Below are 27775 nucleotides of genomic sequence, written 5' to 3' on the forward strand. Positions count from 1 at the left end.
TCTACAGGATCAGGTGGCTGGATCAGGCGAGAACCTGTAGACTGGCGCACCTGTAATAGTAGTTAGTACCTATATAATTACGAGAAAATAAACATGATTTGTAATGTTTCTGCCACGATTTATTTGTGAGGACCCCGGGGGCCAGGGAACCGTGACCAGGCGAGAGTAATGAAGCCTGTTCAGGCAATCGACATTCACCATTGAAGCAGAACATTATAATATCATGTAGGAATATAATGGTGGTACATTCATGGCAGGTGATGCAAGAAAAGTACATCTTGCCAACAGCCACCAATATTGCACCTATTGCAATGGATTGGGAAATTGCCAAAGCGGACTCGCCTCGATAATCGCATATCTCTCATGTACAATTATGGCGCTCAATTACATTGATTGTGTCGTCATGTAATAGATTGCAGGATGGATCTGGTTTTGCTGATGACTTGGCCTCTGTGATAGCCTGATGGGTGAATTGAGAGGTCCGCTTTTCGGATGTCAGCCCATGGGCCTGGCCGGTCGCGGGTTTGGCACATAACCTTGCCTTGTTCCGGTCCGTTTTGTGGGCAAATGACATCTAACATTTGAAAATCGCAAGAAGAGTGGAATCACGACGTAAATCGAGAAAAATACAAGCTCGTCGTGTCAAAGACATGCTATATTTTGATTGGTCATGATCTCGGTCACCTAAGGAAGTTAGCCACTTGCCTCTAGATTTTGCTCATGCCAGTGGGTATTTCGAGCTTATGTCTGTAACACTGAGTAGATAGACTCACTATCAGTCAATTCCACGAAAACTTGAGCAAGGTTAGTGCGAGCGGCCGACTTCGTTGGGTGGCTGAGATTATGACCAAATATAGTACAAAGTATCAATTTCTAGCTTTTCTCCGAGTATAAATAATACCCGTCGCCAGATCTGATTGGGTCAAGGATGTCACACCTCTCCGGCACTTTCGGCATCCGGCCGGATAGGCGTTGGAGGGTAATGGCCGGAGGATCACACCTCGGTCCGGAAATCTTACACGTAATCTCATCGCCATCCGGGCCTCATTTCGGGGTTTGAACATATAAGCATCAAGGCGTTTTGGGTTCGGCCAGGTCGAGAGCACAGCGCGTTGCCGACTTCACACCGACTGCCTGCCCCAGCAATGTCTCGGCCATATATCCTCGGGTTCTTCTTGTTATGTCTGTCGCTGGTCTCAGCGCACATGATTGAAGTGCCGGCGGGCAAGAAGGAGTGCTTCTTCGAGGATCTCCACGTGAACGATAAAGTGCCTATGTTGCGACCTCGTAGCCAGCCATAGAACTCACGTACTTTAGATGACAGTGACCTACCAGGTTGGAGGTGGTGGTCACCTAGATATTGACTTCTGGGTTAGTTTGACCCGCGCCCCATCACTCGCACCGCTCATGGTCCCGGAATGTAGTTGCAAGATCCCGACCACAATGCCCTCGCCAACCACGAGAGACAGAGCACAGGCACCGTCTCTGTAACTGCCAAGAAGGATGGCAGATACGAATACTGCTTCTCCAATCTCATGAGCACTGTCGTCGACAAGCTCGTAAGGTATGTGGCCGGTCGACCTTTACGATTAGGAAGTCAGTTTCACAGTAAATGATGCAGCTTCAACGTGCACGGTGTCATTTATGTCGACGAGGACGGTGAGTGTAGCACTATATCTTGCCTGGACTTTGTGACTGAGCATGTGTAGATATTGTTTCACCAATTGAGCGCGAGATTCGCGCGCTTGCTCACGGCCTCGCGACCGTTAAGGATGAGCAGGAGTACATCGTGATTCGCGAGCGAAGACATCGCAATACTGCGGAGTCAACAAACTCCCGTGTCAAGTGGTGGTCCATTTTCCAAGCTGTAGTGTTGTTCTCGGTGGTGGCTTGGCAGGTGTATTACCTCAAGGTTAGTGTGCATCCAATCATCCACGGCTGAGAATGACTCATGACTTTGCGCAGTCTTTCTTCGAGGTAAAGCGTGCTTTCTGAAGTCAATACATGTACCTTGTATACTCTCAGATTAAGGCGCGACTGGGTATCACGGTATGGTCTCGGACGACTACATAGTATTGCATCACCGAAGAGAGAGAACATTGCCTACAAGGATGCAGTGTAGAGAGTTTAAACCAAGACAGGTAAACATGCATGGTGCTTTACGGTAATACTTGGACAGTCTCAACAGGGTATAGCGCAGTGGGCTGGCAAATAGTACGACAACAAACACAAAATCAAACATAGCAAAATGTAGAGAGGTCATGAGTGGTCGTTCATACAGACATCGCGAAGTGATACATAGAACGAGTTAGAGGGTCCAAACTCACGAATCATAGCGACAACTTTTACCTCTATCGCCACGTCGGCTTCCCCATTCCCCGGAAGCTGATATCCGCGCTGGAGTTGGCATCGGGCAGCTTGAGCCGTGCAGATGCGCCCGACTTTGCTGATGACAGCGATAGTAGTGACATTCTCTTCGGCCGCTTCGCTGGAGACCGTTCCCCATTCCCGAAAGGCACTCGCCGCGCACCACCCATGCTCTTGCCCAAGATGTGCGACGAGTTACCGGAATCGTTCGCATCCCGGTCGACCGGCGAGAGCTGCGGGATCATACTGGACCGCCGCCGGGGACGGTCGCTGCGCGTGGGGCCAATATTCGAGCGACGTCTCATGCTCTTGCTTAGCCCGACAGCTTTCGGTGTCAAGGGCACCCGCTTTGCAGGGCTACCCGAGTGTCGCTCGCGACCCTTTGGGATGTGCAGGGCCCCGGTGGTACTCGTGCTACTGGTGGAGCCCTCAGGCGAAGATGCACGATTCATGTTGCGGTCCGACAATGGTCCGAGACGCTTTGTGGGCGACCCTTGAGCTGCAGCACAGTCCTCGTCGTCCTCTGCCAAACTACCAAGCGTAGAGCCTCGCGACTTCGATTTGAGGAAGGACGGGTCGAGCCGACTGGCCCTGGGCCGTTTGCGCACAGCACTGATGGAGGAGCTTGACGCGTCATGCATTGAGGGCTGGGCGAAGCTGAACTGAAGACTGTCGTCCGTCTTCTCGTCCTCCCATTCGCTTTCTAAGCTGAGGCCGGACATGCTTCGTGTAGACGTTGACGCTGAGCTAGAGCCAACCGTAGATGCGCCTGCAGAGAATATAGTGGTTGTGTCGGGGCTCGAAAATACAGTGATCGTCGGACCTACGGCGCCCACGCCACCATCGTCGATGTCACCCTGACCAGCTTCGTCGCGCCATTGCACACCCTTCCTTTTGCCCTTGTCTTTGTCGGATACGCGACGATACGGCAAAGCAGCAGAGGCCATGCTGGAGCGGAGCGACTTACGCGGGCTTTTGTGCGCCTTGCGGAGGGGGGAGCTAGGGACGGAGGCACCGTAGGATGAGGAACGCCTCGATAGCCTTGGTTTCCCATGCTGGGGGGCAATCGGCCCGGACGCCGCACGCCCGATGCCCAGTGTTGTCGGATACCCCTTGAAGTTGTCGAGGGACGACGGGCCTTGTGGAGCGGCGCCAACGGCGTAAGCAGCGATCGAGTGTCCCAGGAGAGTCTTGAAGACCTCGTCATTACCCTCCGCGACATGCTTCAATGACGAAGACAGTGCCTTGACAGTCGCCTCCATGCCATCCCGTCCCTCTGCCACAGCCGTGCCGAGGATGCGGCTTGCATCACCCAGCATGACGGTACATCTGCTCACCATTCCAATGAGACTAACGACGACTTCCGCCTGGCGCGTGACCGCCTCCTGCAGGACCTCCTGCCGTGCTTCCGCCTTGACGCGCTCCATCTCAGCTTTGCGCCACCGAGCGTCGAGTTTCACGTTGTCGACCGCGAACTCATCTAGCTTGTCTGACCTCCGCTCGCCCACGGCACGGAGTGTGGCATCGAACATCGCCGATGAGTTGCTCGAACGCTGTACGCGGACATTGAGAGCTGATTGCGCCTTGATGACCTCTTCCTCGGGGCCTGCAAGCGCCTTCAAGAGCTCGCGCTCAGCCTCCAAGTCTGACGGAAGAGCGGAAGAAGACGAGGCTTGGGTGTCGAGCTGCGCCAGCCGAGCGCGAATGACCTTCAGTTTGGCTTCGGCAACTGCGATCTTGCCGGCGCAACTTGCACCATCAACAATCGAGGGCTGCATCTGATCGGCTTTCTGCTGCATATCGCTCTTGGCCCGCTCGACCTCTGCAGCCGCCTCCCGCCTCTTCCGGCGGTCTTTCTCGGCCTCTAAGTCTCGTTTGCCCGCCACCTTTTGCTTAAGCTCGGAGACCTCTAGGTTGAGGCGGTTGATCGCCTCGACGTATTGCCCGACATGCCGGTCGACATTCACCACATTACGGGTGACCACTTTCGTCTTGATCCTCGTCGCGCGCTCTGCATAGACTAGAGTGTTCTGCGTGTCGTCGAAGTGAAGCGAGGTCGGCGCGATACAGACAATCATGACGGTCTTGCAGTTTCCACCGAGGGAGAACTTGAGCAAGCGGGTCAGCTTGCTGTTGCGGTATGGGACATGACGTATAGCACCTCCACTCTCGCAGAGAGCGTTGATGCAGTTGCCGAGAGCGAGAAGGGACTTGTTGATATTCGCGCCCTCGACCATGCGTTGTCCCATATTCGTCGTTGCAGCAGCCCGCTCGCTGCCGGCAAGGTCGATAATAGACAGTGTGCCCATCATCCGTTGTTCAGTGATGCTCGCCGTCCGCGGAGCCTGCGTGACATGCACCTGCAACACAGCATGTGACCGCGACGACGTCTCGTTAGCGTGTGTGGGCGACTGTGTTCTACGTGAATTGCCCAGCAAGACAATCTCTTTGACCTCATCGGCACTCCTGGGCCGCAATTCGGTAAGCCCGACGACCTTGACATTCTTGTCCTCGCGAATCTGGAGGCCCCCACGCGGCGTTGGAGTCCCCGGCTCTGCCAGAAGATCACGAATTTCTTCGTTATAGATTTCGAGGAAGGTGACGACTACGTCAATGATATTTTCCTCCCTTTTGTCTTCAATTTGTTGGAAGAGGTCGGCCATTGTGAGGTAGATGATACCAGGATCGGCATCTGTACCGCTAATAGTGTGTGTTTTACCACAACCTGTAGCCTGATGAAAGTGGTCATGTTGAGCAGACGTCCTGAGTAGGACGGACAGTTGAGGCTCACACCATAGGCAAAGATAGTAGCGTTGTATCCCTCCAGTAGATTGCTGAGTAATGGTTTGGCCGTGCCGTGGTATACATCTTGTTGACGCGCCTGATAGTCGAACACCCTGTCAAAGATAAAACGCCTGTCTTTGTAGCGTTTAGTACCCGGAGGCACGAAGCCACGCTCGACAAACGCTCTCGACGGATCCTTCTCATCGGGGTCGAACGTCAGGACGCGGTCATCCACGATTTGGATGACCTCCCGGAGCGGCGCGTTGGTCGCCGTAGACTTTGCCGGTGTAGAGAGTGCGCCGTCGGTACGGATGCAGTTGTCGTATGTTTGTTGGGGGAGTCGGGCTCCTTCCCAAGAAGTCGGAGGACGGACGCGGACTTGCAAAAGATGGGCTAAACGCTGTGGCCGGATGCCAGGGACAAAGAGTGGACCTACCTGCGACGGTGATTGAGCCCGCAGCAACCATGACTGTGTGTACTCCTCCTGACGCTGCGCTGTTCGGTAGCGGCCTGGCGGGAGGGACGGGCGTGTGGCGGAAGGAAGGAAGTTGAACGTCGAACCTGTCGCCAGCAGCAACCAAACTGAGGGCACGCGTCGCCCCACGTGATCGCGACTCTTCACCTTCCACCACCATGTCGGACACAATTGCCATTGCGTCGCCCGCCGATTTTCATGTCCACCTCCGACAAGGTGATCTTGCAGCACTTGTCACGAAACATGTGAGGCAGGGTGGGTTCAGGCTGGCGTATGTGATGGTAAGAGCAGATTAGCTGCTACCGTCGAGTGTCAGTCGATCAAGGGTCTCCAGCCGAACCTCAAACCGCCCATTGCGAATGCTGAGGAAGCTCTCTTGTACAAGGCACAGCTACAAGCTATCGACCCTACCATAGAGTACCTGATGACCCTGTATCTTTCGCCCGATCTCACTCCCGACGAGATTCGCAAGGCGAAACGCGCCGGCATAGTGGGTCAGTCCTTCGCCATCGGCACCATGTCCTCTACTCGCTTCTCATCTCGCCGCAGGGGTCAAATCGTATCCTCGTGGTGTTACCACAAATTCTGACGGTGGCATCGAGTCTTACGAGACGTACTATCCGGTGTTTGAGGCGATGGAGCAAGAAGACATGGTCCTGAATCTGCATGGTGAAATCCCTTCTGACGCTGCCACAAACACCTGCGTAATCAACGCGGAGCCCGCGTTCTTACCTCATCTTCGCAAGCTGCATGCACGGTTCCCCCGTCTCCGAATTGTACTAGAACACGCGACGACCCGGGCGGCAGTCGAATGTGTGAAGAGCTTGGGTGATACCGTAGCTTGCACCATAACCGCGCACCATCTGGTTCTCACTGTGGACGACTGGGCTGGCCAATCCTGGAACTTCTGCAAACCTGTCGCTAAGTTCCCGGACGACAGACAGGCACTCCGGGATGTCATCAAGGAAGGTATGTCCTACGTACAGGAGGCGCCTATATCGTCCTCTGTGATCTAGCATATAACTGCGATTGCCCAGGGCACCCGCGGTTCTTTCTTGGCTCCGACTCAGCTCCACATCCACCCCACACAAAGTCTACCGCGACACCCGTGCACGCCTGCGCTGCCGGCGTATACACCTCGCCGATATTGCTACCACTTGTTGCACAAGTCCTTGAATCCTTCGGTGCCCTTGACCGATTAGAAGGGTTCGTCAGCACGAATGGTCGTATTTTCTACCGTGCGTCAGCCTCTGCTGGAGAGAATGTCGTCATTCGGAAGGTGCAAGGCAAGCGCGTAGAAGAAAAATGGGTAGAGGGTGAACAGAGTGTTGTACCATTTTGGGCCGGCCGAGACCTTAGCTGGGAGGTCGTGGAGTAGTAATTAACATGCAGTATCATGAAAGCAAAGGTGTATGCTATCTCATCGTATATTGCGATGGTGTTCGTAAGAAGACAGTCGCTACAAACACATTCAGTCATAGGGTTATACACATCAGGAGGTTCCATCAATCCTGTCAGACCCGTATCCGCTGACTCGGCCACTAAGAGATGATTCGCTGAACAGGATCGAGAAGGATCGAGATCGTCAGCTCGATCAGGGCCGGCCTCATGAAGCCTTCACCGATCAATATTTGAAACAGGCGACCAACAGACGCTTGGGCTGGTATTGACTGTGATCCCATTCGGAAGCGCATTTGCGGCACCCCTAGATGATCAAGGGGTCATGCGACCTGGTGCTCACATTGCTTCATATGCTATCGAGTCAACGAGGACTGGTCGCGCGGGAGTAGATCACTGTGCGAAAGGTGACTGTAATATCTGCACGGTACCGCGGTGCAAGCGCTGAGTGTACATGTATATAACGGCCGCTCGACGATAAACTCACAGTCATTTCGCACTCCTCGTCTTGCAGCTATCTCCACATCTCTATCATGTCCGTATCTGAAACCGATGGATATGCGCCCGTCACTGTTCACAATGCCGGCAAGCCCTGCCAGACCTTTTATAAGATCGTCGGCGATCTCTCCTCTGGGAAGATCCCCCTCATTGTCCTGAACGGTGGTCCTGGCTCCACCTACACCTACGTCTTCTCGATTAAAGACATCGCGACCCTGACGGACCTCCCTGTTGTCTTCTATGATCAGATTGGCGGCGGGAAGTCCACGCACCTACCCGAGAAGAATGGCGACGTCGACTTCTGGACGGTGCAGATATTCGTCGACGAATTCCACAGCCTCCTGCGGCACTTGAACATCAAAGAATACAATGTACTGGGTCATTCGTGGGGTGCCATGCTCGGCATGGAGATCGCCATCAGGCAGCCCGCTGGGCTGAGGAAGCTGGTCCTTTCATCCGGACCTGTATCCATGGAGCTGTGGGTGCAAGTGACGCGGAAGTTACTAGAGACGTTACCCGCCGATCTTCAGGTGAGTTACATCATTATGAACTGTAAATACATTGCTCACAGTATTTGTAGCAAATTATCCGCGAAAACGAGGAGGCGAAGACGTATAATTCGCCCGAGTACAATGCCGCGATGCAAGAGTTCACCAAGCGATTCGTATGCCGACTCGATCCACTTCCGGAAGAAGTCACGGCTGCCTTCAAGGAGATGGAGGCTGATCCGACGCCTTATGTCACAATGTGTGTTTGTCTTCGCTGTCGAAGTGTGCCTGAAGCTAACCTACCTCTAGGCAAGGTCCGTCGGAATTCACGATCACGGGCAACCTGAAAGATTGGAGCGTCATCGACGACCTACACAAGATTAATGTTCCAGTGCTCGTCACAAACGGTGCACATGACGAAGCGCAAGACCCAGTAGTCGCCCCTCTTTTCCAGCACGTCCCGAGAGTGCGCTGGTACACCTTCGCGAACAGTGCACACATGGCGCACTGGGAGGAGAGGGAGAAGTACATGCAAGTAGTAGGGGACTTCTTGACCCAGTAGAGAAACACACTACGACTGCAACTATAGCAACATGATCTCCTCGGCATATATGTGTCTATGTATTCTTGATTACTGTGCACGAGAGGACTGGGGGGTTCCGAATATGTATCTGTATTCTATTAGGTGTTAGCATATATTATCTGAGAGGCCGTCCGTCCGCATTACCTCGTCCTGGTGCGCCTCGAATGAATAACGCGTTGACCTGCCATAAGCTTGATACGTTTTGCAACTATGCAACTAAATGATACCCAATTGATACCTCCAGCAGACGAGATACATGTGACGCAGGCGCGTCATGGCGCAGTTGACTGATATGAGATCGTCGGGTTCACTCATATGGTTTGATGAAAGATGGGTCTCGCCAATAAGTTGAATCTTGAATGCTGAACGTCGGATATTGACTAGTCACTGTCGAGCCTGGCTTCCCCAAGGTCGCTCGCGTATAAGTAACAAAATCGATCGACGGGACGTGCGGGTGCTACCGAGACGCGTGGTCATTGTGTCAAAACTGTGTTTACATCCCGGCGGGATCAGCGATCATGCCGCACACTGTACATGTGGGGCGGCAAGTATTGTAGGGCGACTGAGGAGAAGCTGTCAGATCATGCGTGGTATGTGCGCCTGCAGGGCATCATGTCGTGAGGGATGCTTAGGTCGAGCGGTCATTCGGGACGCATCATCGCCGTTGTTGACCGTAATATATTGAGCGCACTGTAGGACTCATAGGATAATAGGCCGCCTTGAGTAGCCGTTGACGCGCACGTGTTGTGCATATAGAGGCACACAATACCCTCTGCAAAAATAACCATGTGCCCGAGCTATTTTTCAGGCCAGCGGCTCGAACCAAGACGTCGTTCGACGAGGTGACGACGGCTCGAACTTAAACATGTTATGGACTCACACTGGGTAGATGTTGAGCTGGATTCCGAAAAGGGTTTAGCAGCATTATGGTAGATTGCACAGCATCATGCAACGTATGTCAGGTTACTGGGATCACTGTCATCCCGTGCGATGTACTTCCTCTCGATCAGGTTCTCTAAAGCCTGTGGTGGCGTCAGCGACAGCGCTCCTTGAAAACGTCGTGACAGACCTTTTTGACGTCTGAGACCTGGGGCATGAACCGCTTTGACACCTCGGAGACGATCGACTGGATCAAGAGCTGTTCTTTCAATGCCCGTTCTGTTTTCATCACCCTTGTACGGTCGTCAGAAACGTGTGTGCGTAAGGTAGCACCAACAGCGGGCTCATACCGAACTGCAGTGACCACAAGCAAATACTTCCGGTATTTCCCTACGGTCTCTTGGATGGCGCTTCTTTCGGCCTTCTGCTCCGGATTATTATCGGATGTCAGGAGATTGACACGAGTCCTTTGTGAAGTGTAATCTGCGCATGATGCATGAAGGTTTCATTCTCATCACAGATAGATGTATATCTCAATACGCACTTAAATTCAGCTCGTAACAACCGAAGCCATCTTTGATCAGTGCCAACTTTTGTGCGGCCTGTCAGCAGAGGCTTCAGGTTGCTTTCTGCGATGCCCGTCGCCGCGATGAGTTCGTTCAAGCCAAACGAGTCTTGGTCGTTATATTGTAAGAGAATGGACATCTGCAGGAAGCTCGCAGATAGGATATATTTCTTGTCGAAGTAGTTTGTCTGCAACTCGCCTCTCGAAAGGTTCCATAGCCAGGTCAATTTGCGCCCCGTGTGTCTTTTCAGGAAGAACTCGGTAAATGCGGTGCACATAGGTTGTACAGCGGCAGGGACCAAGGTGCGGTCGGAACACTGGAGAGACGTGGGCCACGTTTGGCTATTTAAGACCATAGCCTGTAGGGCAACTGCCCCGGACACTCTCCCTTGATGCATTAGCTTTTGGAACTGTTTTGTGAGCTCCTCACTGATAGTCAAGTCTATTTACATTGTCAGCGAGGAACAAGCATCGAGAGCGTCATACGTCCTGACCTGTGATCATACGGCGTAATTTGCTACCATAATCATGCCCGCAAAATTCTTCCAGCTTTGTGATCATGTGTAACTCCATATCATGCGAAACATGTGTTCCGTCAATCAGGCGTCTCGCTAGCGTCGTCGCGTGGTAGGTTTGGAACACGTCCTTGTCTTCGATGAATTGGAACACGGTTATCTTATATCCCAAATGTCAGCACGTCTGCTTGAGCAGCATACTGGAAGTACCGACCGCATTGTCAAGGACACTCTGCGAAACTTCATCGCCGAACTTCACACGCTTACGCAGCAGCGTATCCATATGGGCCGCCAGCCGATCTGGAGAGACACAAAGAGAAGTGCCGTGCGAGGAATTTCCATTGAGGACTGCCCTGGCATACTCGTCGAACAATATGGCGCATTCGGCGATTGCATGGTGACTCGTCAAGAATTTCTCGCGGGTCTCCGTAAAAATGTCAACGAATGATGCTGTGTACGAGAGGGAGTGCGCCTGACCGTGTTGTGCGTAGAGGGCCGTCTGTTTACAAGGGAAAGCTTTGTCGAGATTGGTTCTGATCTCGTCAAGCACGAGGTGCAACGTCTGGTGATTCGATCGAAGCAGCGAGAAAAGATGCTTCATTTCCTCTTCACATCTCAGTATTCTGTAGTATTGGAGGAAGAGGTATTTGTGATCGCCAATGAGATACTTGGCGGCCACCTGGAGCATTTTGGTGGATGTCCGGTCTGGGAATCGTTGACCGATATATTGTTCCACCAAAATGCACCTGGCGACCTCATGCAAGTATTCCGCTGTCGAGAACGCCAAGAGGGCTTCCTGAGAATACTGCCTGTAGAATCGCTCCGTTTCCTCCAGAAGAGGGCTCTCGATGTGCAGGCTGTAGACGTTCTAGGAATCGGTTTTGGCCGCTGCATCTTGCACATCGTCGGACAAGACCAAGGCCACAATCTGTTTCTGAGGGCCCCAATCATCGAGTTCGCCATTTCTCTCGCGGGCGATTGATCGTAGGATAGCCCCGCTCACATGCTGGACCCAAGCTATATTCGAATGCCATTGAATCAAAGCGAGCTGACAATTGATATTTAAAAATGGTTCCGAGTCGTAGCCAGTATCAATGGCACTTACAGTAGAGGTATGATACATCCTCTTCTTTTCTCGCGTGATATACACCTGGTGAAAATGCGTAAACACTAGTGAGACGGATGCAGTGCGGGAAGTATAGTTTTCGTAATGCGCGAGATAGGTTGAGAGTACTTCTGAATCACGGAGATTCAAAGATATAGTACGCTGTTGATAATAGTATAAGCAGTCAGCAATTTCAGGTGCCCATTGAGATTGAGCTCAATCACCGCAGTGAGGGTTTCGACGTAGGTAGTGAACAATTGGCTGAGGTTGCCGTAAATCATTTCTCCTCTAGGATGGGGCATAGCATGGCAGAGTTCGTACACCACAGTATACATTGTTAACCAACGGCAGCTGGCCCTGATTTTCTTGGCATCGTTCACGGAAGAAGACATGTACAGATCAATGCCGTTTTCAATGAACGTCCAGTCAGCATCAAAGTTGTCCCGATGGTAGGAAGAGACACGGCGCGTGGGCTGAGCCATTTTCTGATTTTTCAGTGAAGCAGTGGACAGGACATGAAACAGGCTGATCCCCGACGCAAAGTAGGAAAGTGGCAAGGAGATAGTAGATCCTGATCCATGATCGCGCTGGGTCACAGCTGGTCACAGGTCATGAGCCCAGCCACAGACGCGACGCGTCACGTACTTTCGTCAATTCCAAACTCCTCTTGGCCGCTCTACAACACATCGCGTTCATACATCCAAACATTTCGTTCCGGTTACACCATCTTTACCTCCGCATAGGTTACTTCCGTGGACATGGAAATGGAGGGAGAAGTCAGCGACTACTTGACGAAACAAATCTCGATTGAACGAAACGTGGTACGTATGTGGTGCCTTGCTCCTCAACTGGATCTTCAATGAAATTAGGTTACATTCCGGTCGCTCAGTCGGCACTTCAACATACATGTGAATCTAGCTAAAAAGTAAGTCTGGTGTGTAAACTATCGGAAACGTGGACATTGATTGACAATCCGGGTCTCCCATTGCTCGTCCCGCGCCACAGCGTACTAGACGCGTATTATCGCGCGTCCAGAGACTCCCCAGATCCTTCATCCGCGACATATATGCTAACTGGAGAAGTGATCCCCCCTGCGAGTCTGAATCATAGGATGGACGTGGATGTGGACATGGGTCTTGAAGAGCCTGACGACGACTCGGAACTCGTTCCGCTGACGAAGATTACACTCGTCGGCGAGCAGGATTTGAAAAGTAGGTCCATTTATTCCACTTGATCACCGATAACAGATCAGAACCATCTGTCCAGACGCGAAATCACAGTACTCTCGTATACTCTCGGTCCACGTGTACAGCTTGTCTCCGTCGCCTTTGGTTGTACGTCTATACGTTCTATTATATAGACTGGTTGATGTCTCACACTAGGCCACGCCATCAGGATGCTGGCCTCATATGCTCTTCTCTGGGAAAGGCCTACGAAGCGGAAGCCAAAATGTCTGCAGAATCATCAGCCTTACTTGGCCGGATCATCGGGCCCCATGTAGTTGTGCGTTTTCCTTACAACGTGTATGCTGGCACCAGTTCTCAGTGTCCGCAGAGAGGCAAACCCATGCCTCTAGCCGCCTCTACATCGAAAGTACCAGCGGCGGGAATTCAGAAGCAGACTGTCATGACCCAGAAGTCCTCAAAGCCCATAGAGGTAAAAGAAGATACGAAGAAGAGTAAAGAAGAGAAGCCGGCGCTCAAGCCTAGAGCGTCTGTTACGTCCGGTACGCTGGATTGGAGCAAAGCAAAGGAGAAACAGGCGGATGGCGGTCACAAAGTACAGAAGGTGGCGCCCGCACAAGCTGATACGAAGGCCAAGAAGGAGATGCCGGCAGTCCGGAACGTGAAATCGCATTTGGTCCCGCAAAATGAGTTGTCTCGTTCGGCACCTACTGAAGACACTAGCACTGCAAAGCCCGAAACCAAGGTTGATAATCGTTAACATTGCAGATCCTGTGACATTGACAAAACACATAGAGAGGCGTGAAGCGTAAATCCACATCGCCAGATGTGTCTGATTCAGAGGGCGAGCAGAGTGCACGCAAGCCTGTACTGACAGACGGTAAGCCGACCAAGACAAGCATTGTACCCCCACGTCTGGTCAAGGGTGGTCCCAAGGTGAAACATGATGTTGTATCATCTCACTCACAGTCTGACAATCTATACAGCAGGGTGCAAGACGTCGTCTACTATCCGAGTCGGGAGACGAGGAGCGTCCGCTTCCAGCATCCACTTCGGCGAGGGGTAAGGTGAAGGCGAAGAAAGGCGTCGTTCTATCCGACGACGAAGAAGACGAGTCTGAGCCAGTAGTGCGACCCCCTAAAGGTCGAGTTCCGGCCAAGAGCGCAGCGCGTTCACGATCACCGCAGACGGACAAGAGTCTCCGGGCAATGATGGATATTGATGATAGTATGTCTCATGGTATCAACCTCATTGAAATTTTGCTCTCACCATGCCACAGGCGAAGTCATCAAGGCGTCTCGTACATCTCCTGAGAGCCAGCAGGAGATAGAAGAACCTGAACCGAAGGCAGATGACCCTGAGATCGTGGACGACTCGGAAACCGAACGCGTCAAGGCGAAACCACGAAAGAGGAAAGAGAAGAAGATCGTCCCCGTCGGACAGAATGGTCTGAAGAAAAAGCGCATTATGAAGACCAGGATGCGAACAGACGAGAAGGGATACATGGGTACGTCCGGCGGAGCTGTGTTTCATCCATCCGAAAGTGTGGCTGACGTTCCTGGACAGTCACCGAAGACTACTCTGAGTACGAGTCGGTTGACGAAGAGGTGCCTGAGGAAGACGAGAAAAAGCCAAGGGGAAAGAAGACGTCAACTGCGAAGACCAAGCAGGTCATCGAGCCGAAGCCCAAGCTGAAGCCATCTACATCCACCAGTGGCACGAGTCGTGGTAATCTGAGGAATTTCTTCGGTAACACTGCGGCGTCGAAGGACGGCTCTGCGACTAAAACGAAGAAACCTCAACGGTAATAAAGGAATGGATGTTAGGAGTAGATTGATCAGGCGCCTGTCATCGCTACTAGGTTATTTGTCTTACCACCAAGCTCATTCACCAGCTCGATGTCGTTAACCACCTCTCGACCTGCGCTGTCACGAAGGAAGGCATCTGCAATTCTAGAGCTTTTGTCGACACAGTAGCCTTCAACACAACTGAAAATCAGGCAGCCTAAGCAGGTCGCTACATCCCGATACACAGGTGACATACGCTATAACGCGAATTTCTGGACCAAGTTTGGAATTGGCTCCGCAGCAGATAAAACTGTTGCCGGGCGGTAATCGAACATGCCTTCATTCTAATCATTTCTAAGACTACGACGTACATGATCAGCTATATATTGTGTCTATTCGCTCAACGGATTACTACATGCATACACCCGGAGGGTGGCATCCTATATACCAGTTCAAATGCGGGGGCCTAAGCTCACCACCGTTGCTCTTGAGATATTATGAATTCCATTGTCTGTAGCCTCTGAACCATATTCACGGCATCATACTATCGCTTCCATTGCCACATTACCGTCTTAATCCAGCCATAAAGACATTGTGGCTGCGTAGCCTTCAGGACTCGTTCGCGTGTTTGATTAATTTGCAGAACACAATTATTCTGAGATGTTCTAAGTGAGGGACGGGTAAATGGTATCGATCATGGCTGACCGGTGACCGTCGGTCCGCGTCGTCTTGCCAGTTTTCAGGCCTCTGTGAGCAATGCCCGGATTTGTCCTTTCGGCCTCAAACAAGTCTCACTGTACGACGATGAATATAGGTCGGGCTCATGGATGTAACTCCTAGATGGTAGAAATATGCGCACTGGCTACAGAGCTTCAGAAACTATGGGTCATGTATTCCTATGCACGCTGGCCCGCAAGCTCTGCCTGTATCTGCCTTAGTACCAGAGGATCCGCTTTCGCTAAGTACATGCTCTGGAGACGAGCTGGGCCACCACAAGCCATCTCAGCCTCTTGCATACGAGCGGCCACGTAGGTCGTCAACTTCGTGGTTCTTACTGGGTCGTGATCGAAGAGCTGGACAAGATGTTATGTGAGGATGACCAACGCATCTCTTGTAAGTTGAATATACGCACAGCTTTGCGCCGCTCGTACTCTAAAGTACCTGCTGTATCCTTGAAGAATGAATCCATTGGCTGGTCCCAGTAAATTGTCAACGGTGAGCCGTCACTACTAACGCTGATCAGTGTCCAATCAATCTCAGCGTGGAGGGAGAGGTATCAACCTCAGCTGACTGCCTTGCGCCTGCGCTTCCTTGATTTCGCCGAACACGTCGATCCAGAGGTTACAAACTTCCGACGACAACCTGTCTAGGACTTCTGGACGCCCGGTCGAGACCAGGCTCGCAATACCCATGGCGGTCAATTTTCGAAGTCGGGGCTCGGACATGTTATCAAACTGTCACGATACAAGCCGCACTGTCAGCCAAAGATCCTGTAAGCTACGCGGAAAGAACATACTCTTGTCCACCATTGATCGAGGATACATTCCCACAGTTCTGTCTCCGCTTTGCTACGAGAGTTAGCCGTGGCAGATATTAACTGAAGGAACATGTGTTTGTCCGCTGTAGCGATCCGGGCGAGGACATATATGTATTCTGTCAGAAGGATGGTTTGAGCCTGACACTATTGTCAGCGCTTGCTTCAATCAGTTTCTTAAGGCATTACCTTGTCCTCCAATAGGGTGTCTACGATCAGGGCGAATAGCCCAGAAACATGCATAGCTTCACCCCATAGCGCCGCAGGAGCGATCTGGAACAGGATCGTCAAACTGGTCGCCATCTCATGGACATTGACAGCCACAGCTTGACCAATTGCTTTCACGTAGGCACGCAAAAGGTCAACTGCATAGAACTAGACACACTGTCAGATTTGACAGTGATTCTACAGCGACAAACGCACCTGAAGCACGCGTGACGCATCCAAGAGATAGTAAGACTCTAGAATCATGATGACGCTGCCTAAGAGATCCAGGTTTTCCGACAGAAGGGAGATCGCGAGAGGGAAGAGATCAATCAGCCCGGGTACGCCATTTGCACCCTCAATGGAGACAGCGTTGTGGAGCGCCGCCTTCCACAGGATTATTGCATCTTCATCTAGATGCAATTGCGCCTAAAGCCTTGTCAGAGTAGGACGGGGCAGTGATGCGTTTCTCACTCACCCCAAGAGAGAGACCTTCACGAACTAGTGAAACGACCAGTGAGTTAAGGGACATAGAATGCTCTTTCGAAGCCTGGTGAATCGATCGGGAACAATGAGCTGGTGAGGAACATGGTTAAACGCATAACCATTACCTCAATGAGTTTAGTGACTGTAACAAGTAGCGAGGCCTTGAACAGCCAGTCTTCTCCGGCGGTTGTCCCTGGAAGTGGGAGATCATGAGGATATGTATAACAGATGGAGAAGTCCTACTTGCAAAGTTGAGGCAAGGGTTCCACAATAATTGTTGTGAGTGGCACTATCTAAAGCAGCATGAGCCTGCTATGTATGAGTACATATGGATATCACATACTCGAGTCCCAGCACACTCAATGACCGTATTGAGACTGGCTGCAATCCGGCGTTTGCTCTCGAGGGTTTCAGTCTCTGCAGTGAGCCGTACGAGCTCGTTCACAGCAGAAGGAAGGAATGGTTCGAAGACATTGACGTCAAATTGCAGGGTCTGCGCATCCGTCAGCCAAGCCTCGTGAAACAAATCGAGCAGATCTCATACGTCGACGCATTCTCTGACAGCAATCGCTGCTGTCAATCGCACCACTTCGTCTGTGCCCGGGCCCCGATCTTGCAGTAGGTACAGCAGTACTTGCCAAACCGCCGGGTCCTTGGCAGGATAGCACTCGTCGGAGATCCACTTGCCAATTAGCCAGGCGATGCGACGCTTGAGGATGGGATAACTGTCGGGACGATGAGAAGATTATTCAATGCTAATAAAAGGCCCAAAACATACCTCGAGTTGGTTTCTCGGGCTTCTGCATTGAGAGTATGTTCCAGCCATTGATCGAATGGAATGACATCCTTCATTCGACGGGCGCAGCGGCCCACAGCACAATAAAACGCTTCTTTTTGCAATACACTGGGGAGATCGGTAGGATGTTGTACTATGTATGCATTAGTTTATTAAATCGCGCGTCGATCTGACATCGGTGCATACCAACAATCTGCTTAAATGTTGTCTCAAGGAGAGGCGTGACGTGCTGGTGATAGTGGTTTGCCAAGGTCACGAGGACGCGTTCTGCACAAGGCTAGCAAGGATGTAGTGAGTATAAATCAAATCACAGTCGACAGATGTCAAGATGTTGGTACTCACGCGGATCTCGAAAACCCATTGCTCATTGTCCTGCTCCTCAACGTTGACCCAACCTTCTGGGTCAGCCATCCACTCCTCTAAGTCTAATGGGTTTAACGGAATGTAGCGAGTCACCAGAATCTGCACCGCATTCTCAACAAATTCCTTAGTGAGAGCTATGGATCGTTCAATATAGTTCCTAGTGACCAAGAGACAGAGTACCTCTGGCGTTTTCTGTACCATCCTTTTTCACAGGCGCCCATTGGCCTAGGCTCTCCTTAAACAGAACCATAGCCTGCACGAGGAAACGGACAGGAAAAACGGCATATGATGTGTCTAATGAGGGCGCGGGTATATGAGTACAAAAATCAACGTGAGACGAAATAAGATGAGATACCTGTAATGTACTCTTGTGGAGCACTTGATGCTTGTACAACCTTACTCCAATAGTAGAGGACCAAGTCGCCACACAAGGGCAATGAGACAAACCGGCTGGCATGTTTTTGTTGCATCTGTCGAAATAGTTTCCCGAAGAGCCGCACATGACGTGTTAATATGTCTATAGAACGCTGCCCGACCACGTCTGTCGTTGCTGACTGAAGCGCAAGAACGAGATTGATACGTAGTTCGGATAGAGTCTGGAGTTGAACGGCTGAAGCTTGGAAAAGCTGTTCTGTCTGTGTGCATGAGTCAGTGTTACGTAGGTCCCAATGCACACGACGCAGTTACCCAAGGGCCGAGTCCTCGCTCGTCATGATTCGTGGTACGATTCCACGACCATATGGCAATCTTAGCGACACATTTGAAGACAAGATGGGCAAAAAGTAAGTCCTCGGCCGTGCGTGGTGAGACGATAGTTGCTGGCGTGAGAGAAGAGACGAAGGATGCTGTGACTCGACTGTAGTGCTCTTGCAACACTAAATGTAGTTGTTCAACAAGCTGGGGCCCTGTCATGTAAGAGCCGAGCTCAATTAAGGACAGGTAACGTCACGTACAATTCCCATGGCTTTGATTCCCCCAGGCAACTTGACGCCGGCCAGCTCTTTGAGGATGGCATTCAGCACTTCTAGACTCCGACGGAGGACAAGAGCCTGGCCCGTGCTTGCTCCAGCGTACCGTTCCCTCACATTAGCGTTTATCACTTCGAGTAATGTGGGCAAAAGGTTCGGCCTTCTACACGTCAGTAATGGTGAAAGCAGCGATATAAATAATGACCACACCGACCAGTTGTTAGGGAGGTCAGAGCGTGCTATTTTGGCCACGATGAACTCATTACACTCTGAAATCTGGATGGAAATAAGCAGCGCACTCGAGTGGGTATGTGCACAAGTCCTGGCTCACGACGTCATCGCTTTCATCAAGGAGTGCAAGGCATCGACCGCGTATGCGGGTTCTTTGTTCATCATTCAAAAGTCTGTGATCCAGCATCAGAATGGTCGGGCCGTAGCATAATTGGGTGACTTGCTTTCTCGACTTCCAATGACTGAGTGCTGCATTTTTGAATTGGATGATACTTTGCTGACGAACGGCTAAAGGAACTGTCTTCTGTGCAGCAATTTCATGCAGAGTATCATAAGCACCCGGTAACTCGAGCAGCTCCTTGAGACGCGCTGCAGACGCTTGCACTTGACGTGGATCTTGCGAAGCAGCACCGCAGACAACGTCGTAAAGTTCCTCAGGCGAAAAGGTCTCAGTCTGAGCGGTATGCCTCAGAGGCATCCTGGACGACGGATAGATGGATTGTGCAAGCTTGCGTATGTCTTAAGTACAAGAAGGCAGTCAATAAGGACGGGAATGAAGCAAAGTGTTCGGATGCGATGTCGGGATGAGGCCAAGGTGAGGCGAGTGGGCGGGTGGTAGAGCGCGTCCTGATGCCATGCGCCGTGACACGCGCCTCGACGCGTCTTGACTTTTGACCGTCACGTTCATGCGTCGCGTCGCGTCGCTCTTCGCCACACGCGTTCTTGGACACCCTCGCGTCTGGTTCGTCCAGCCGACAATTTCTCAGCACCGTGGCCGCACCATTGCGAGAATGTATAACGCAGCATCCTTGTATTCGCAACCCAGTACTACCCAGCAGGCCACGGACGAAGTCATCGCGGACTCTGAACCGGAGAGAGAGGGGCGTCGCCAACGTGACAAGCAGCTTAAGAAACGCGGCAAGAAGACTAAGCAATCTAAAGAAGAAGTCATCGAATTGACGGACAGTGACGTTGGGTCTGCAGCGCCTGCGACGAAGGGCATTCGCGCCAGAATTATCATCGAAGTTACGGGTACGACCTATATTACCAGTCAATGATTGTCTCTGAGGGATAGCTATATAGACGAATCATTTGAAGATCAACACGAAATTAAGCGAACGATCAGGTTGCCTGCAAGTCCTGAAGCAACATCCGACAACGGTCCTATAGAATTTAGCGGCAAGTTGATATTTCTCTTACATTTAGCGAAGTCTCTGAACTTCCCCCCCCACGTTGCTACCTCCCCCCTCTTTACGTAGATGGCTCGCGTGAAACTACTTTCCCTTCGTTCCAGGTACGACCACAAGTGCCGCTGCTGACTAGACTAGGACCGTATGTTACATCGGCTCCTACAGCAACTGACAACCGCGGCGCCGAGATCCCTGATGATGATGGTGAAAACATGGTCGAATTGCAGATTGCAAGACAGCTCACAGACATTTAGATAACTCGTCCGGAGAGCCCGAAACTAGACAGTTGAAGTCTACTTCACGTCTACCAGCAGTACTCAACAACGAGCCTATAGAAATTAGTGGCAAGTTGTCATTGCTTCCAGTCGTGACGGTGCTTTGACCGCCTCATAGATAACGCAAGTGAGACGACATTCCCTTCATTGGGAGCACTGCTCCAAGAGCAACTGCCGACCAGACGAGACCCGACTCCTGGCGCAGCTGTTAACCATGACATCAACACATCGGGCAACGAGGATGAAAATATTGGATCAAAATTGAAACAGTTTGCATATATCCTGCCTCCCAGGCTGTCGCGGAACCCCTCTTTAGCGCTCAGCTCTCGCTCGGGATCTATAGCAAGTACAAGTAGGCCAAAGCACCCGTACAAAAAAAGCACGCCGCAGACTGCCTACCCCTTCTCTGCTGAGTTCTCTGACGCTGATATGACGAGGCTTCGCACATGTGTTGGCTGCGAGTGCGCCTGGACCACCCGGAAGACAGTTGCTCAAAAGCTTAAGCACATACGTACCTGTGCGAAGAAGAGGGCGCTGACAAATGAGACCATTACAATCCTCATACGAAAGGAGCTGGATAAAGCACCTCCCACAACTATTCGCGAGGAGCCACAGATACCCGAAACACTACTCGAAGACGTGATGCAGGATACAGGTGCGAAAAGGAAGGGCAAACGGAAGCAAGTGGCAAGCACTGTACAGACTCTGGCAGAAACTCGCGGCGGCATCCTTGGTAGGGCTCGCGAGATGCTGGGCAATTCGCAGCCTCGGCTCTCTGCTACCTCAAACGACAGTATTGCTTCCAGTCGACGCGCTCACCCTGCGATGCCTCCGCCAACACAAGCATTTGGCGAAAGTAGCTTGATGCGCCGCCAGGTCTCCGACGGCGAGCCCGTACAGCAGATCGCATTTGCATCTACTCAAGTCTTCGCTCCCAGTAAACTTGCTACCTCGCAAACTACGACCTTAAACAACTCCTCACCTCGCGCTCTGGGCTCTGAGGCCGCTAAAATGCCACCGCCAACTCAAGCTTTCGCTTCGAGCTCGATCGGAACAACGACACGCTTCATGGAGATGACGAGTCCCCCCAATCCTGTGAGTTCAATTCCGTCGCTCGATACTGGAGTGACTAATAACATCTAGTCCTCTGGGACCCTGGCGTCAAGCGCAAACGCAGCCACTCAGATGCCGCAGTTGGTGAACACTGACTCTCCCGCTGTTGATTCACGATTATCTGACCCGAGCCACGATCCCCTTCATTCCACAACGTCCAACACCCTGTACTGCAACGATGTTGGCATCGCGGGGGGCTCCGCTTATGATGTATACTACGATTACGAAAATCAAGCTCGCTGGAGTTTCGATGACGCCGTTATGCACTTTGATCCACATCTACCAGCTGCTGGCCGATACGAAGTCTCAAAGTCAGCCACGCCAGGCCCTTCGACCCAATTAGAAGCGCGAGAAGACTTGATCGGATGGCTTGGAGTGCATGAAGCTGATCAAGATGGCACAGTCTCGAACAACGAGATTCAATCGCTGAAGACAGTGAGGCAAAAGAAAGCCCAGTCAAAGAAGAAACGAGTTGGAGAAACAGGCAGTGCAGAACCCGAAGTAGTCTCACCCGCCGAGATCACAGAGACCGAGTTTGACGACATGGTGAGGAACGCTATATTCAGGGACCCCGCCTTGCATCTGCGCGTCTTGCGTTACGAGGTAAAAGTGCACACTTTCATTTTGCATCTACTTATGTTAATTTCACATTGCCTTTAGCCCGTCCACTTTGATGTCTTTTTGCAGATGGCGAAGGATCTTGGCTTGCTGCGTAGCCGCGGGCTCGGTCAATTGAAGAACAAAGTTCGCAACTTCCTCGACAAACATGTTCGTAGGCATCAGATCTTACATGAAGATATGATCTCAATTTCTATATAGGCCATCCATTTTTTCGGCGCAGATCCGAGCAAGAGTCGGACGAGGCATTCATAGGAATCTCTAGATATACATCCCGACATGCCTTACATTATACTCTAAATTATATGCCTGTTGAAGGCGGACAGTAGCTCTAAGCAATACCCGTAACGTCGCACAATAGGTCTTCGCCGTAGATCACTTACAACGCAACTTCGGACAGCCCTGCCACCTCGATCACACCGCCGACAAGATGCAGACTGCCCGAAACAAGCACGTCAACGCGAGGACTGCCGGCGCTCGTACGCAGTCGCTTCACCGTCTTGATAGCATCTTCTATTGACGGGAGGATGTAGACCTGTTGTGAGGGGAAGTTTGGAACGAGCGACAACCACGCAGACGCAAGATCATGCTGTGTCTGTAAATGTGCCAGATCGTTCGTCGGTATTGCGTGAGTTGTTAGATCTTGTGAGTAAATGGCTTTTCGTCAGCTGTGGCTCGTGGGTGAGACACACATTTGAGGCTCACCTCCTTTGAAGCCTCCATCAGAATATGTGACGTTTGTGCAAAACACTACGTGCTCGAAGAGCTTGTGAGGATCGTCATCTCGCCCGTGCAGCTGCAACTGCAACGCGATCTTCTCGAGCATGACGCTCAAGAGGCTCTTTCCAGAACGACCATTCGTACAGTTGAACACCAGAACCCTCGTGAGCGTTTTCCTAGCTTGTTGGTAAGTAACCTGCGGACCTTGGCCGGATGAAGTGAGACATACGAATTATCAAGTGGTCTTAAGGTAACCTCTGGACTGACAAACCATTCCACACAGCATTCGAGGCTCTCCTTGGTGTGTGCGCCGTCTAGAAACCATGTTAGGTCTGTATCGTTCGGCGCTGGCACTGTTTGGCAACGGCCGGGCCACTTGGTGCGCTCCAGACCCTCCACGAATGCGCCGGGAAGTGCTGCCTCCTGTACTTCACCGGTCGTCACGCGTAAGAAGATCTTTGCGAGGTAGACAGCAAGATTTGCGTTCTGATATTGATGTTTCCCGGCGAGTCCTGCAAGAGAATTCTCATCAGCTCGATTACCACTCCCGGCAATGACGAGGGCGTGCCTAGCTTAATCTTCGACAAGCCTGGCGTAGGTGGTACTACGGCAAATCCAGATGTCTGAGTGAACCGTGATGTTTCTATGTGTCAAAGGGGATGAGAGCATACTAACCTTGGTGTCTATCGCCTGCTGCTTCAAAACCTCCATGCCCTCCTCAGGCTGATCGACTGTCAATGCGGGAACACCTTCCTGCCACAATAATCAATATCGTAGCAATGTGTCGGTGCTATTCGTCACATTACCTTGTAGATACCGCCCTTCTGCCAAGCAATCTCCTTCAGCGTTTTCCCCAGTACGGCGGTATGGTCAATGCCGAGGGCAGAAACTCCTGTGACTACTGGCTTGGGGACAATGTTTGTGCTATCATACCTCCCTCCCACACCGACTTCCAGGATGGTTGCATCCACCTACGTTCTATATTCAATCTTGATGACCCCATAATGTTAACCAGGGACATACCTTCAATGACAGGAAGGCGTGATAGGCAACAAGGGTCACGAAGCGGAAATATGCGGGCATTTTGGGTGTTTGTGGAAGGGCACACTGTCCAGTACATAAATCTCCGGACAGGTGGATAATCTACGCACGGGCGCTGCTCACCTCGTCATTTTGCTCCAATCGGTCCCAGACATCAAAGAAGAATTTAGCAAATTGCTCCTCCGAAATGGGAGCGCCGTTAATGCGTATGCGCTCCCGCACTGCGACCAGGTGCGGAGAGGTGTAGAGACCTATCCCGCAAGTCAAACCCGGGACGGCCTCACGAAGGCGACATCCTCGCTCACCAATCTTCCACTGAGGCTTTGCATGGCGCAGGATGGAGTCCGTAAAGGCGGACGTTGAGCCCTTTCCCTTCGTCCCAGTAATGTGGACCACATTCAATCGGTTCAGGTCAGAAGTCTGTGGACTGTGATCGTCACGAAACGTTCAGGTGGGAGCTTTTGACCGACTTGCACTGTATCCGATCCTGCCCAGATACTCTATCATCTCAGGTATTGCGAACTCGCTCAGCCGTCCCCCGGATGCTCGGACTGCTTCGAGGGTCGCCGCATTGGACTGGAGAGAGTTGAGGTGGTCGATCGCATCGGCGTACGTCCGGGTCGACATCCTCCTCTTGAAACCGGATAAATAGATGGAATAAATACGTGTGGAAGACGGTGGTCGAAAGACAGATAGGCGACCTAATAGGCGCATCAAAAGCAGCGGGCAGCGGTGGCTCCCATGCGATAACCAGCGTCCGTTCCCTACGATCGCCAAAATCATACTTAGGCGCCCATTTAGACACGGTGCGCGTGACGCGTCTGTATTACTTCGCGTCTATCATACGCGACTATATGCATGACACTGTACTGGACCTGTCTGGTATCTACGTATCTAGACTTTGGAGAAGATGTTGTCCAATGGATAGGAGCATGCAATAGTACATTGTATTGGTCGAGGTACCTACTCAATATTCCATCGAGTTCTCGATGATCCTCGTTAAGTGTTCCCTCCCATCAGCACCTGCAACGTCCCCTATGCCAGGAGCAAGATCCAGAACACGCCTCTGCGGGATCGTGCCCTCCACTAGCTTGCTAATGTCGTCCTTCTTGTATCCGACAGCCTTCAGGCCCCGCGGCAGGCCGAGGTTGTCCAGGAAGCGCGCGATGGCCTCGAAGAGGTGCGCGCCAATCTCGCTGTCCGGAATCGCGGATATGCTTGGGTCTGCGGGCGTCGTACCGTGGAAGATGGCGAGAGCTTCGCGGTGGCGGGAGGGAGAGGAAGGCGCGGTGAATTGGAAAACGGCAGGTGCTGGCAGAGCAACACTAGAAAGGAGTTTAGCTGAGGATGAGCAATTAATATAACAACGGCTAGGTTTACCTGACACCATGTGGAATAATAGGATGGTCAACGTTGTATCCTGAAAACTTGAATTTCGGTCCTTGCTTGTTCAGCCCTGAGACCTAATGCAGAACGTTTCAGATTCTATCCTTCGTTTGGGTCCATCGACACTCACGGGGTAACTGATTCCATGGCACAAGTGCACGCCGGCGTTCCCGAACCCGATTCCTGCAAATGAAGCAGCCAACCTGGGCTAGTGTCAGCAGCGCGTCGGAGAAAGACAGAACACAATACGCACATCATTTGTCGCATGGCTTCGTAATCACCGAGGTCCTTCGATATTCGCGGGAGACACTTCACAGTGGTCTGTAATGCCCACATGGAGAAGATGTCGGCGACAGGGTTGCTACCCTGATATGCTGGTCGGAGGTTGGGGTTGGATGGTCGCGGCATGCGCTCCGTATAGCTATTGTAACAGCGTCATTTGCGGTTTCAGTAGCATCAAAGACTCGGTGAACCTACGGGATGGCCGTGTAACTCTCAAGACTGTGGAACAAGACATCCAGGCCGGCACTAATGTGCAACTCTGCATAGTGCAGTTGGTTAAAGCTAAATCTCTACGCATGGGGCCGAAGAATAATACCTCTTGAGCATGAGCGAGTGTTCAGGGTGTCCACTATACCGAGGGTTGGCTTCATGGCCCTATTTGCGATACCGGTCTTGAAGGACATGGAAGTAATGTCGAGGATAGCGGTACCAGTCGTCTCAGACCCTGTGCCTGCTGTCGTTGGTACTAATACAGAGGCGCACTCTTTCAGTGCCTCTGAACTGCATTAACAGAGGGGGGCATACCTGCGATTAGTGGTCGCAGAGTTTGTGTTATTGGGAGACCTTTGCCAACAGGTGCATTGATAAAGTCGAATAGATCGGCATCCTTGTACACAGAGAACCTGCGGCCGTATTCCAGTCAGCCTCGCCAGTACCAGCAGACAATTCGCAACGCACAAGTTGGCTGCTTTCGCCGTGTCCATAACGCTCCCTCCGCCGACTCTGTAAAAGTTGCATTCAGAAAAGGAGGATATGCATCTTGTTCGACATACGCTAGAAAATGACTGCAGTCTTGTTCGCGCGCCCAGGCAATCGCGTCTCGCCAGCTGGCCTCCGTGGGCTCCGCAACCACTCGATCATAGACCACGAACGGTAAGTCATTTTGGGATTCCAGTGAGGCAATAGCCTAAAGCTGATGTTGAATTACGTCACAATGTCAAAAGGTGACAGCGCTCACCATCTTGGCCGGCGGCAACTTGGCGACGATGGGATCCGTGAAGACGGCAACCTGTACAGGCGTGGGTTAGCAGGATGACCCGAGGCACGGGTAGCTGGACGGAGGCGTATATACCTTGCGCGCCTTCATGTTCTTGAGATCCATGCCGACCTCACGGGTGACACCCTCGCCGAATCTCAAGTTCGCTGCCGCGACCTACAGCGCAACCTTCCTGGCTAGTACGACACGCTCTCACCGGCGAGGTATCATGCCACTCGCCTCGAAAGCATACTCCTTCTCCATCGACGGGGCCTCGACAGGGGTTGCGAACTTGCGCATCTGGTTGATGGCCTGCAACGGACTGTGTGACCCTCCTGAACGGCACCCATGGCAGGGACACGCAGTATGCTGCGCAGCATTGAGCAGGCGGCGGATCGCAGACCTGGAGGCGGGAGGAGGGGCCATGGTGAGGAATACGGTGAGCGAGGAACGTCTAGTTCGACGGACTCACGCTGGAACTTATATAGGACTGGGAGGAGGAATCCCGGGAGGGGAGGATACGCGCTGCACGTGAGCACCTTGTCTGGGGACGGAGGTCATGGGGGCGGGATGCCAGGCCTCGGCAATGGCTGCCACATCGGCCGGTTGCAGTGTGTGGCGTCTGAGTGCGTTTGCACGCCCTTCCATCCGTCGAAGCCGAGAACTTGAAGACGGACTTCCCTATCAGTGAGGCCGAGATGACGAGGGTGTCGATTGGAACACACAATAATCCAGTTACGCGCTCACATCTAGGATTTGGGTCCAGCCCGGACGGCGATGACGGCCGATCACCCATTGTTGCGTTGTTGGGAATGAGGTCGACCTGTGCGCAATAGCCGCTCGGTACTCATCGTTCTCGACGACGACAGCGGCGAAGGCGGCGGCGACGATAAGAGCGTTGCGTTCGCGGTCGTGAAGGACGCTACAGACAGCGATCAAAGAAGCATTCCCACAGCAATAGCTC

General features: G+C 52.1%; 12 protein-coding genes across 12 annotated transcripts; 5 read left to right on the forward strand and 7 right to left on the reverse strand.

The window, feature by feature from the left end:
• Nucleotides 1–1205: 1205 nt before the first annotated feature.
• Nucleotides 1206–1995, forward strand: POSPLADRAFT_1147807 (hypothetical protein; the record flags this gene model as incomplete). Its single annotated transcript, XM_024486102.1, has 6 exons — nt 1206–1268; nt 1318–1371; nt 1425–1564; nt 1622–1659; nt 1710–1912; nt 1966–1995. 6 exons carry the CDS (start codon nt 1206–1208, stop codon nt 1993–1995), a joined length of 528 nt encoding a protein of 175 aa, XP_024337218.1.
• Nucleotides 1996–2234: 239 nt separating this feature from the next.
• Nucleotides 2235–2858, reverse strand: POSPLADRAFT_1040589 (hypothetical protein). The gene has a single exon (XM_024477765.1). It carries the CDS (start codon nt 2610–2612, stop codon nt 2352–2354), a length of 261 nt encoding a protein of 86 aa, XP_024337220.1. The 5' UTR covers nt 2613–2858; the 3' UTR covers nt 2235–2351.
• Nucleotides 2235–5618, reverse strand: POSPLADRAFT_1066719 (hypothetical protein; the record flags this gene model as incomplete). Its single annotated transcript, XM_024482104.1, has 4 exons — nt 2235–2747; nt 2786–5099; nt 5159–5529; nt 5588–5618. The coding sequence occupies 4 exons, from the start codon at nt 5616–5618 to the stop codon at nt 2725–2727; spliced, it is 2739 nt and encodes a 912-aa protein (XP_024337219.1). The 3' UTR covers nt 2235–2724.
• A 166-nt stretch (nt 5619–5784) lies between these two features.
• On the forward strand, nt 5785–7061 carry POSPLADRAFT_1182966 (hypothetical protein; the record flags this gene model as incomplete). Its single annotated transcript, XM_024488962.1, has 4 exons — nt 5785–5907; nt 5961–6120; nt 6176–6595; nt 6664–7061. 4 exons carry the CDS (start codon nt 5785–5787, stop codon nt 7002–7004), a joined length of 1044 nt encoding a protein of 347 aa, XP_024337221.1. The 3' UTR covers nt 7005–7061.
• Nucleotides 7062–7557: 496 nt separating this feature from the next.
• On the forward strand, nt 7558–8572 carry POSPLADRAFT_1035007 (hypothetical protein; the record flags this gene model as incomplete). The annotated part of the gene is made up of 3 exons (XM_024477055.1): nt 7558–8052; nt 8103–8269; nt 8320–8572. The coding sequence occupies 3 exons, from the start codon at nt 7558–7560 to the stop codon at nt 8570–8572; spliced, it is 915 nt and encodes a 304-aa protein (XP_024337222.1).
• A 935-nt stretch (nt 8573–9507) lies between these two features.
• POSPLADRAFT_1075100 (hypothetical protein) lies at nt 9508–10410 on the reverse strand. Its single transcript, XM_024482777.1, has 4 exons — nt 10017–10410; nt 9823–9955; nt 9663–9765; nt 9508–9615 (listed from the first exon to the last, which is right to left on the reverse strand). Exons 1-2 carry the CDS (start codon nt 10391–10393, stop codon nt 9910–9912), a joined length of 423 nt encoding a protein of 140 aa, XP_024337223.1. The 5' UTR covers nt 10394–10410; the 3' UTR covers nt 9508–9615; nt 9663–9765; nt 9823–9909.
• A 1010-nt stretch (nt 10411–11420) lies between these two features.
• Nucleotides 11421–12139, reverse strand: POSPLADRAFT_1047869 (hypothetical protein; the record flags this gene model as incomplete). The annotated part of the gene is made up of 3 exons (XM_024479378.1): nt 11421–11558; nt 11658–11702; nt 11882–12139. 3 exons carry the CDS (start codon nt 12137–12139, stop codon nt 11421–11423), a joined length of 441 nt encoding a protein of 146 aa, XP_024337224.1.
• Nucleotides 12140–12415: 276 nt separating this feature from the next.
• POSPLADRAFT_1148486 (hypothetical protein) lies at nt 12416–14649 on the forward strand (the record flags this gene model as incomplete). Its single annotated transcript, XM_024486184.1, has 10 exons — nt 12416–12478; nt 12527–12582; nt 12768–12868; nt 12905–12991; nt 13018–13160; nt 13203–13586; nt 13637–13777; nt 13831–14068; nt 14121–14348; nt 14408–14649. The coding sequence occupies 10 exons, from the start codon at nt 12416–12418 to the stop codon at nt 14647–14649; spliced, it is 1683 nt and encodes a 560-aa protein (XP_024337225.1).
• Nucleotides 14650–15524: 875 nt separating this feature from the next.
• POSPLADRAFT_1148045 (hypothetical protein) lies at nt 15525–19688 on the reverse strand (the record flags this gene model as incomplete). The annotated part of the gene is made up of 18 exons (XM_024486132.1): nt 15525–15701; nt 15761–15863; nt 15910–16082; nt 16145–16303; nt 16352–16537; nt 16586–16795; nt 16845–16916; nt 16978–17045; nt 17192–17345; nt 17397–17577; nt 17631–17781; nt 17835–17925; nt 17991–18145; nt 18192–18305; nt 18367–18646; nt 18699–18908; nt 18965–19255; nt 19311–19688. 18 exons carry the CDS (start codon nt 19686–19688, stop codon nt 15525–15527), a joined length of 3153 nt encoding a protein of 1050 aa, XP_024337226.1.
• Nucleotides 19689–20001: 313 nt separating this feature from the next.
• Nucleotides 20002–22504, forward strand: POSPLADRAFT_1047872 (hypothetical protein; the record flags this gene model as incomplete). The annotated part of the gene is made up of 6 exons (XM_024479379.1): nt 20002–20242; nt 20566–20604; nt 20794–21770; nt 21819–22334; nt 22355–22391; nt 22476–22504. 6 exons carry the CDS (start codon nt 20002–20004, stop codon nt 22502–22504), a joined length of 1839 nt encoding a protein of 612 aa, XP_024337227.1.
• Nucleotides 22505–22785: 281 nt separating this feature from the next.
• POSPLADRAFT_1148342 (hypothetical protein) lies at nt 22786–24881 on the reverse strand (the record flags this gene model as incomplete). Its single annotated transcript, XM_024486166.1, has 10 exons — nt 22786–23048; nt 23112–23302; nt 23356–23651; nt 23672–23749; nt 23802–23879; nt 23933–24097; nt 24150–24233; nt 24291–24418; nt 24473–24594; nt 24634–24881. The coding sequence occupies 10 exons, from the start codon at nt 24879–24881 to the stop codon at nt 22786–22788; spliced, it is 1653 nt and encodes a 550-aa protein (XP_024337228.1).
• Nucleotides 24882–25134: 253 nt separating this feature from the next.
• On the reverse strand, nt 25135–27237 carry POSPLADRAFT_1058598 (hypothetical protein; the record flags this gene model as incomplete). Its single annotated transcript, XM_024481058.1, has 12 exons — nt 25135–25492; nt 25548–25630; nt 25684–25756; nt 25807–25974; nt 26031–26094; nt 26152–26301; nt 26361–26458; nt 26514–26558; nt 26609–26742; nt 26794–26844; nt 26908–26978; nt 27048–27237. The coding sequence occupies 12 exons, from the start codon at nt 27235–27237 to the stop codon at nt 25135–25137; spliced, it is 1485 nt and encodes a 494-aa protein (XP_024337229.1).
• Nucleotides 27238–27775: the final 538 nt, after the last annotated feature.

This window comes from Postia placenta (assembly GCF_002117355.1).
Source record: "Postia placenta MAD-698-R-SB12 unplaced genomic scaffold POSPLAscaffold_10, whole genome shotgun sequence".
In the NCBI taxonomy this organism is placed as follows: domain Eukaryota; kingdom Fungi; phylum Basidiomycota; class Agaricomycetes; order Polyporales; family Adustoporiaceae; genus Rhodonia; species Rhodonia placenta.

Excerpts from the sequence above, each read along its gene's own strand:
- POSPLADRAFT_1040589 (XM_024477765.1), bottom strand. The coding sequence starts at position 2,612 with ATGATCCCGCAGCTCTCGCCGGTCGACCGGGATGCGAACGATTCCGGT.
- POSPLADRAFT_1075100 (XM_024482777.1), bottom strand. The coding sequence starts at position 10,393 with ATGGTCTTAAATAGCCAAACGTGGCCCACGTCTCTCCAGTGTTCCGAC. Across the intron at positions 9,956-10,016 it reads TTGTTACGAGCTGAATTTAA|ATTACACTTCACAAAGGACT; the intron begins GTGCGTATTGAG and ends CATCATGCGCAG.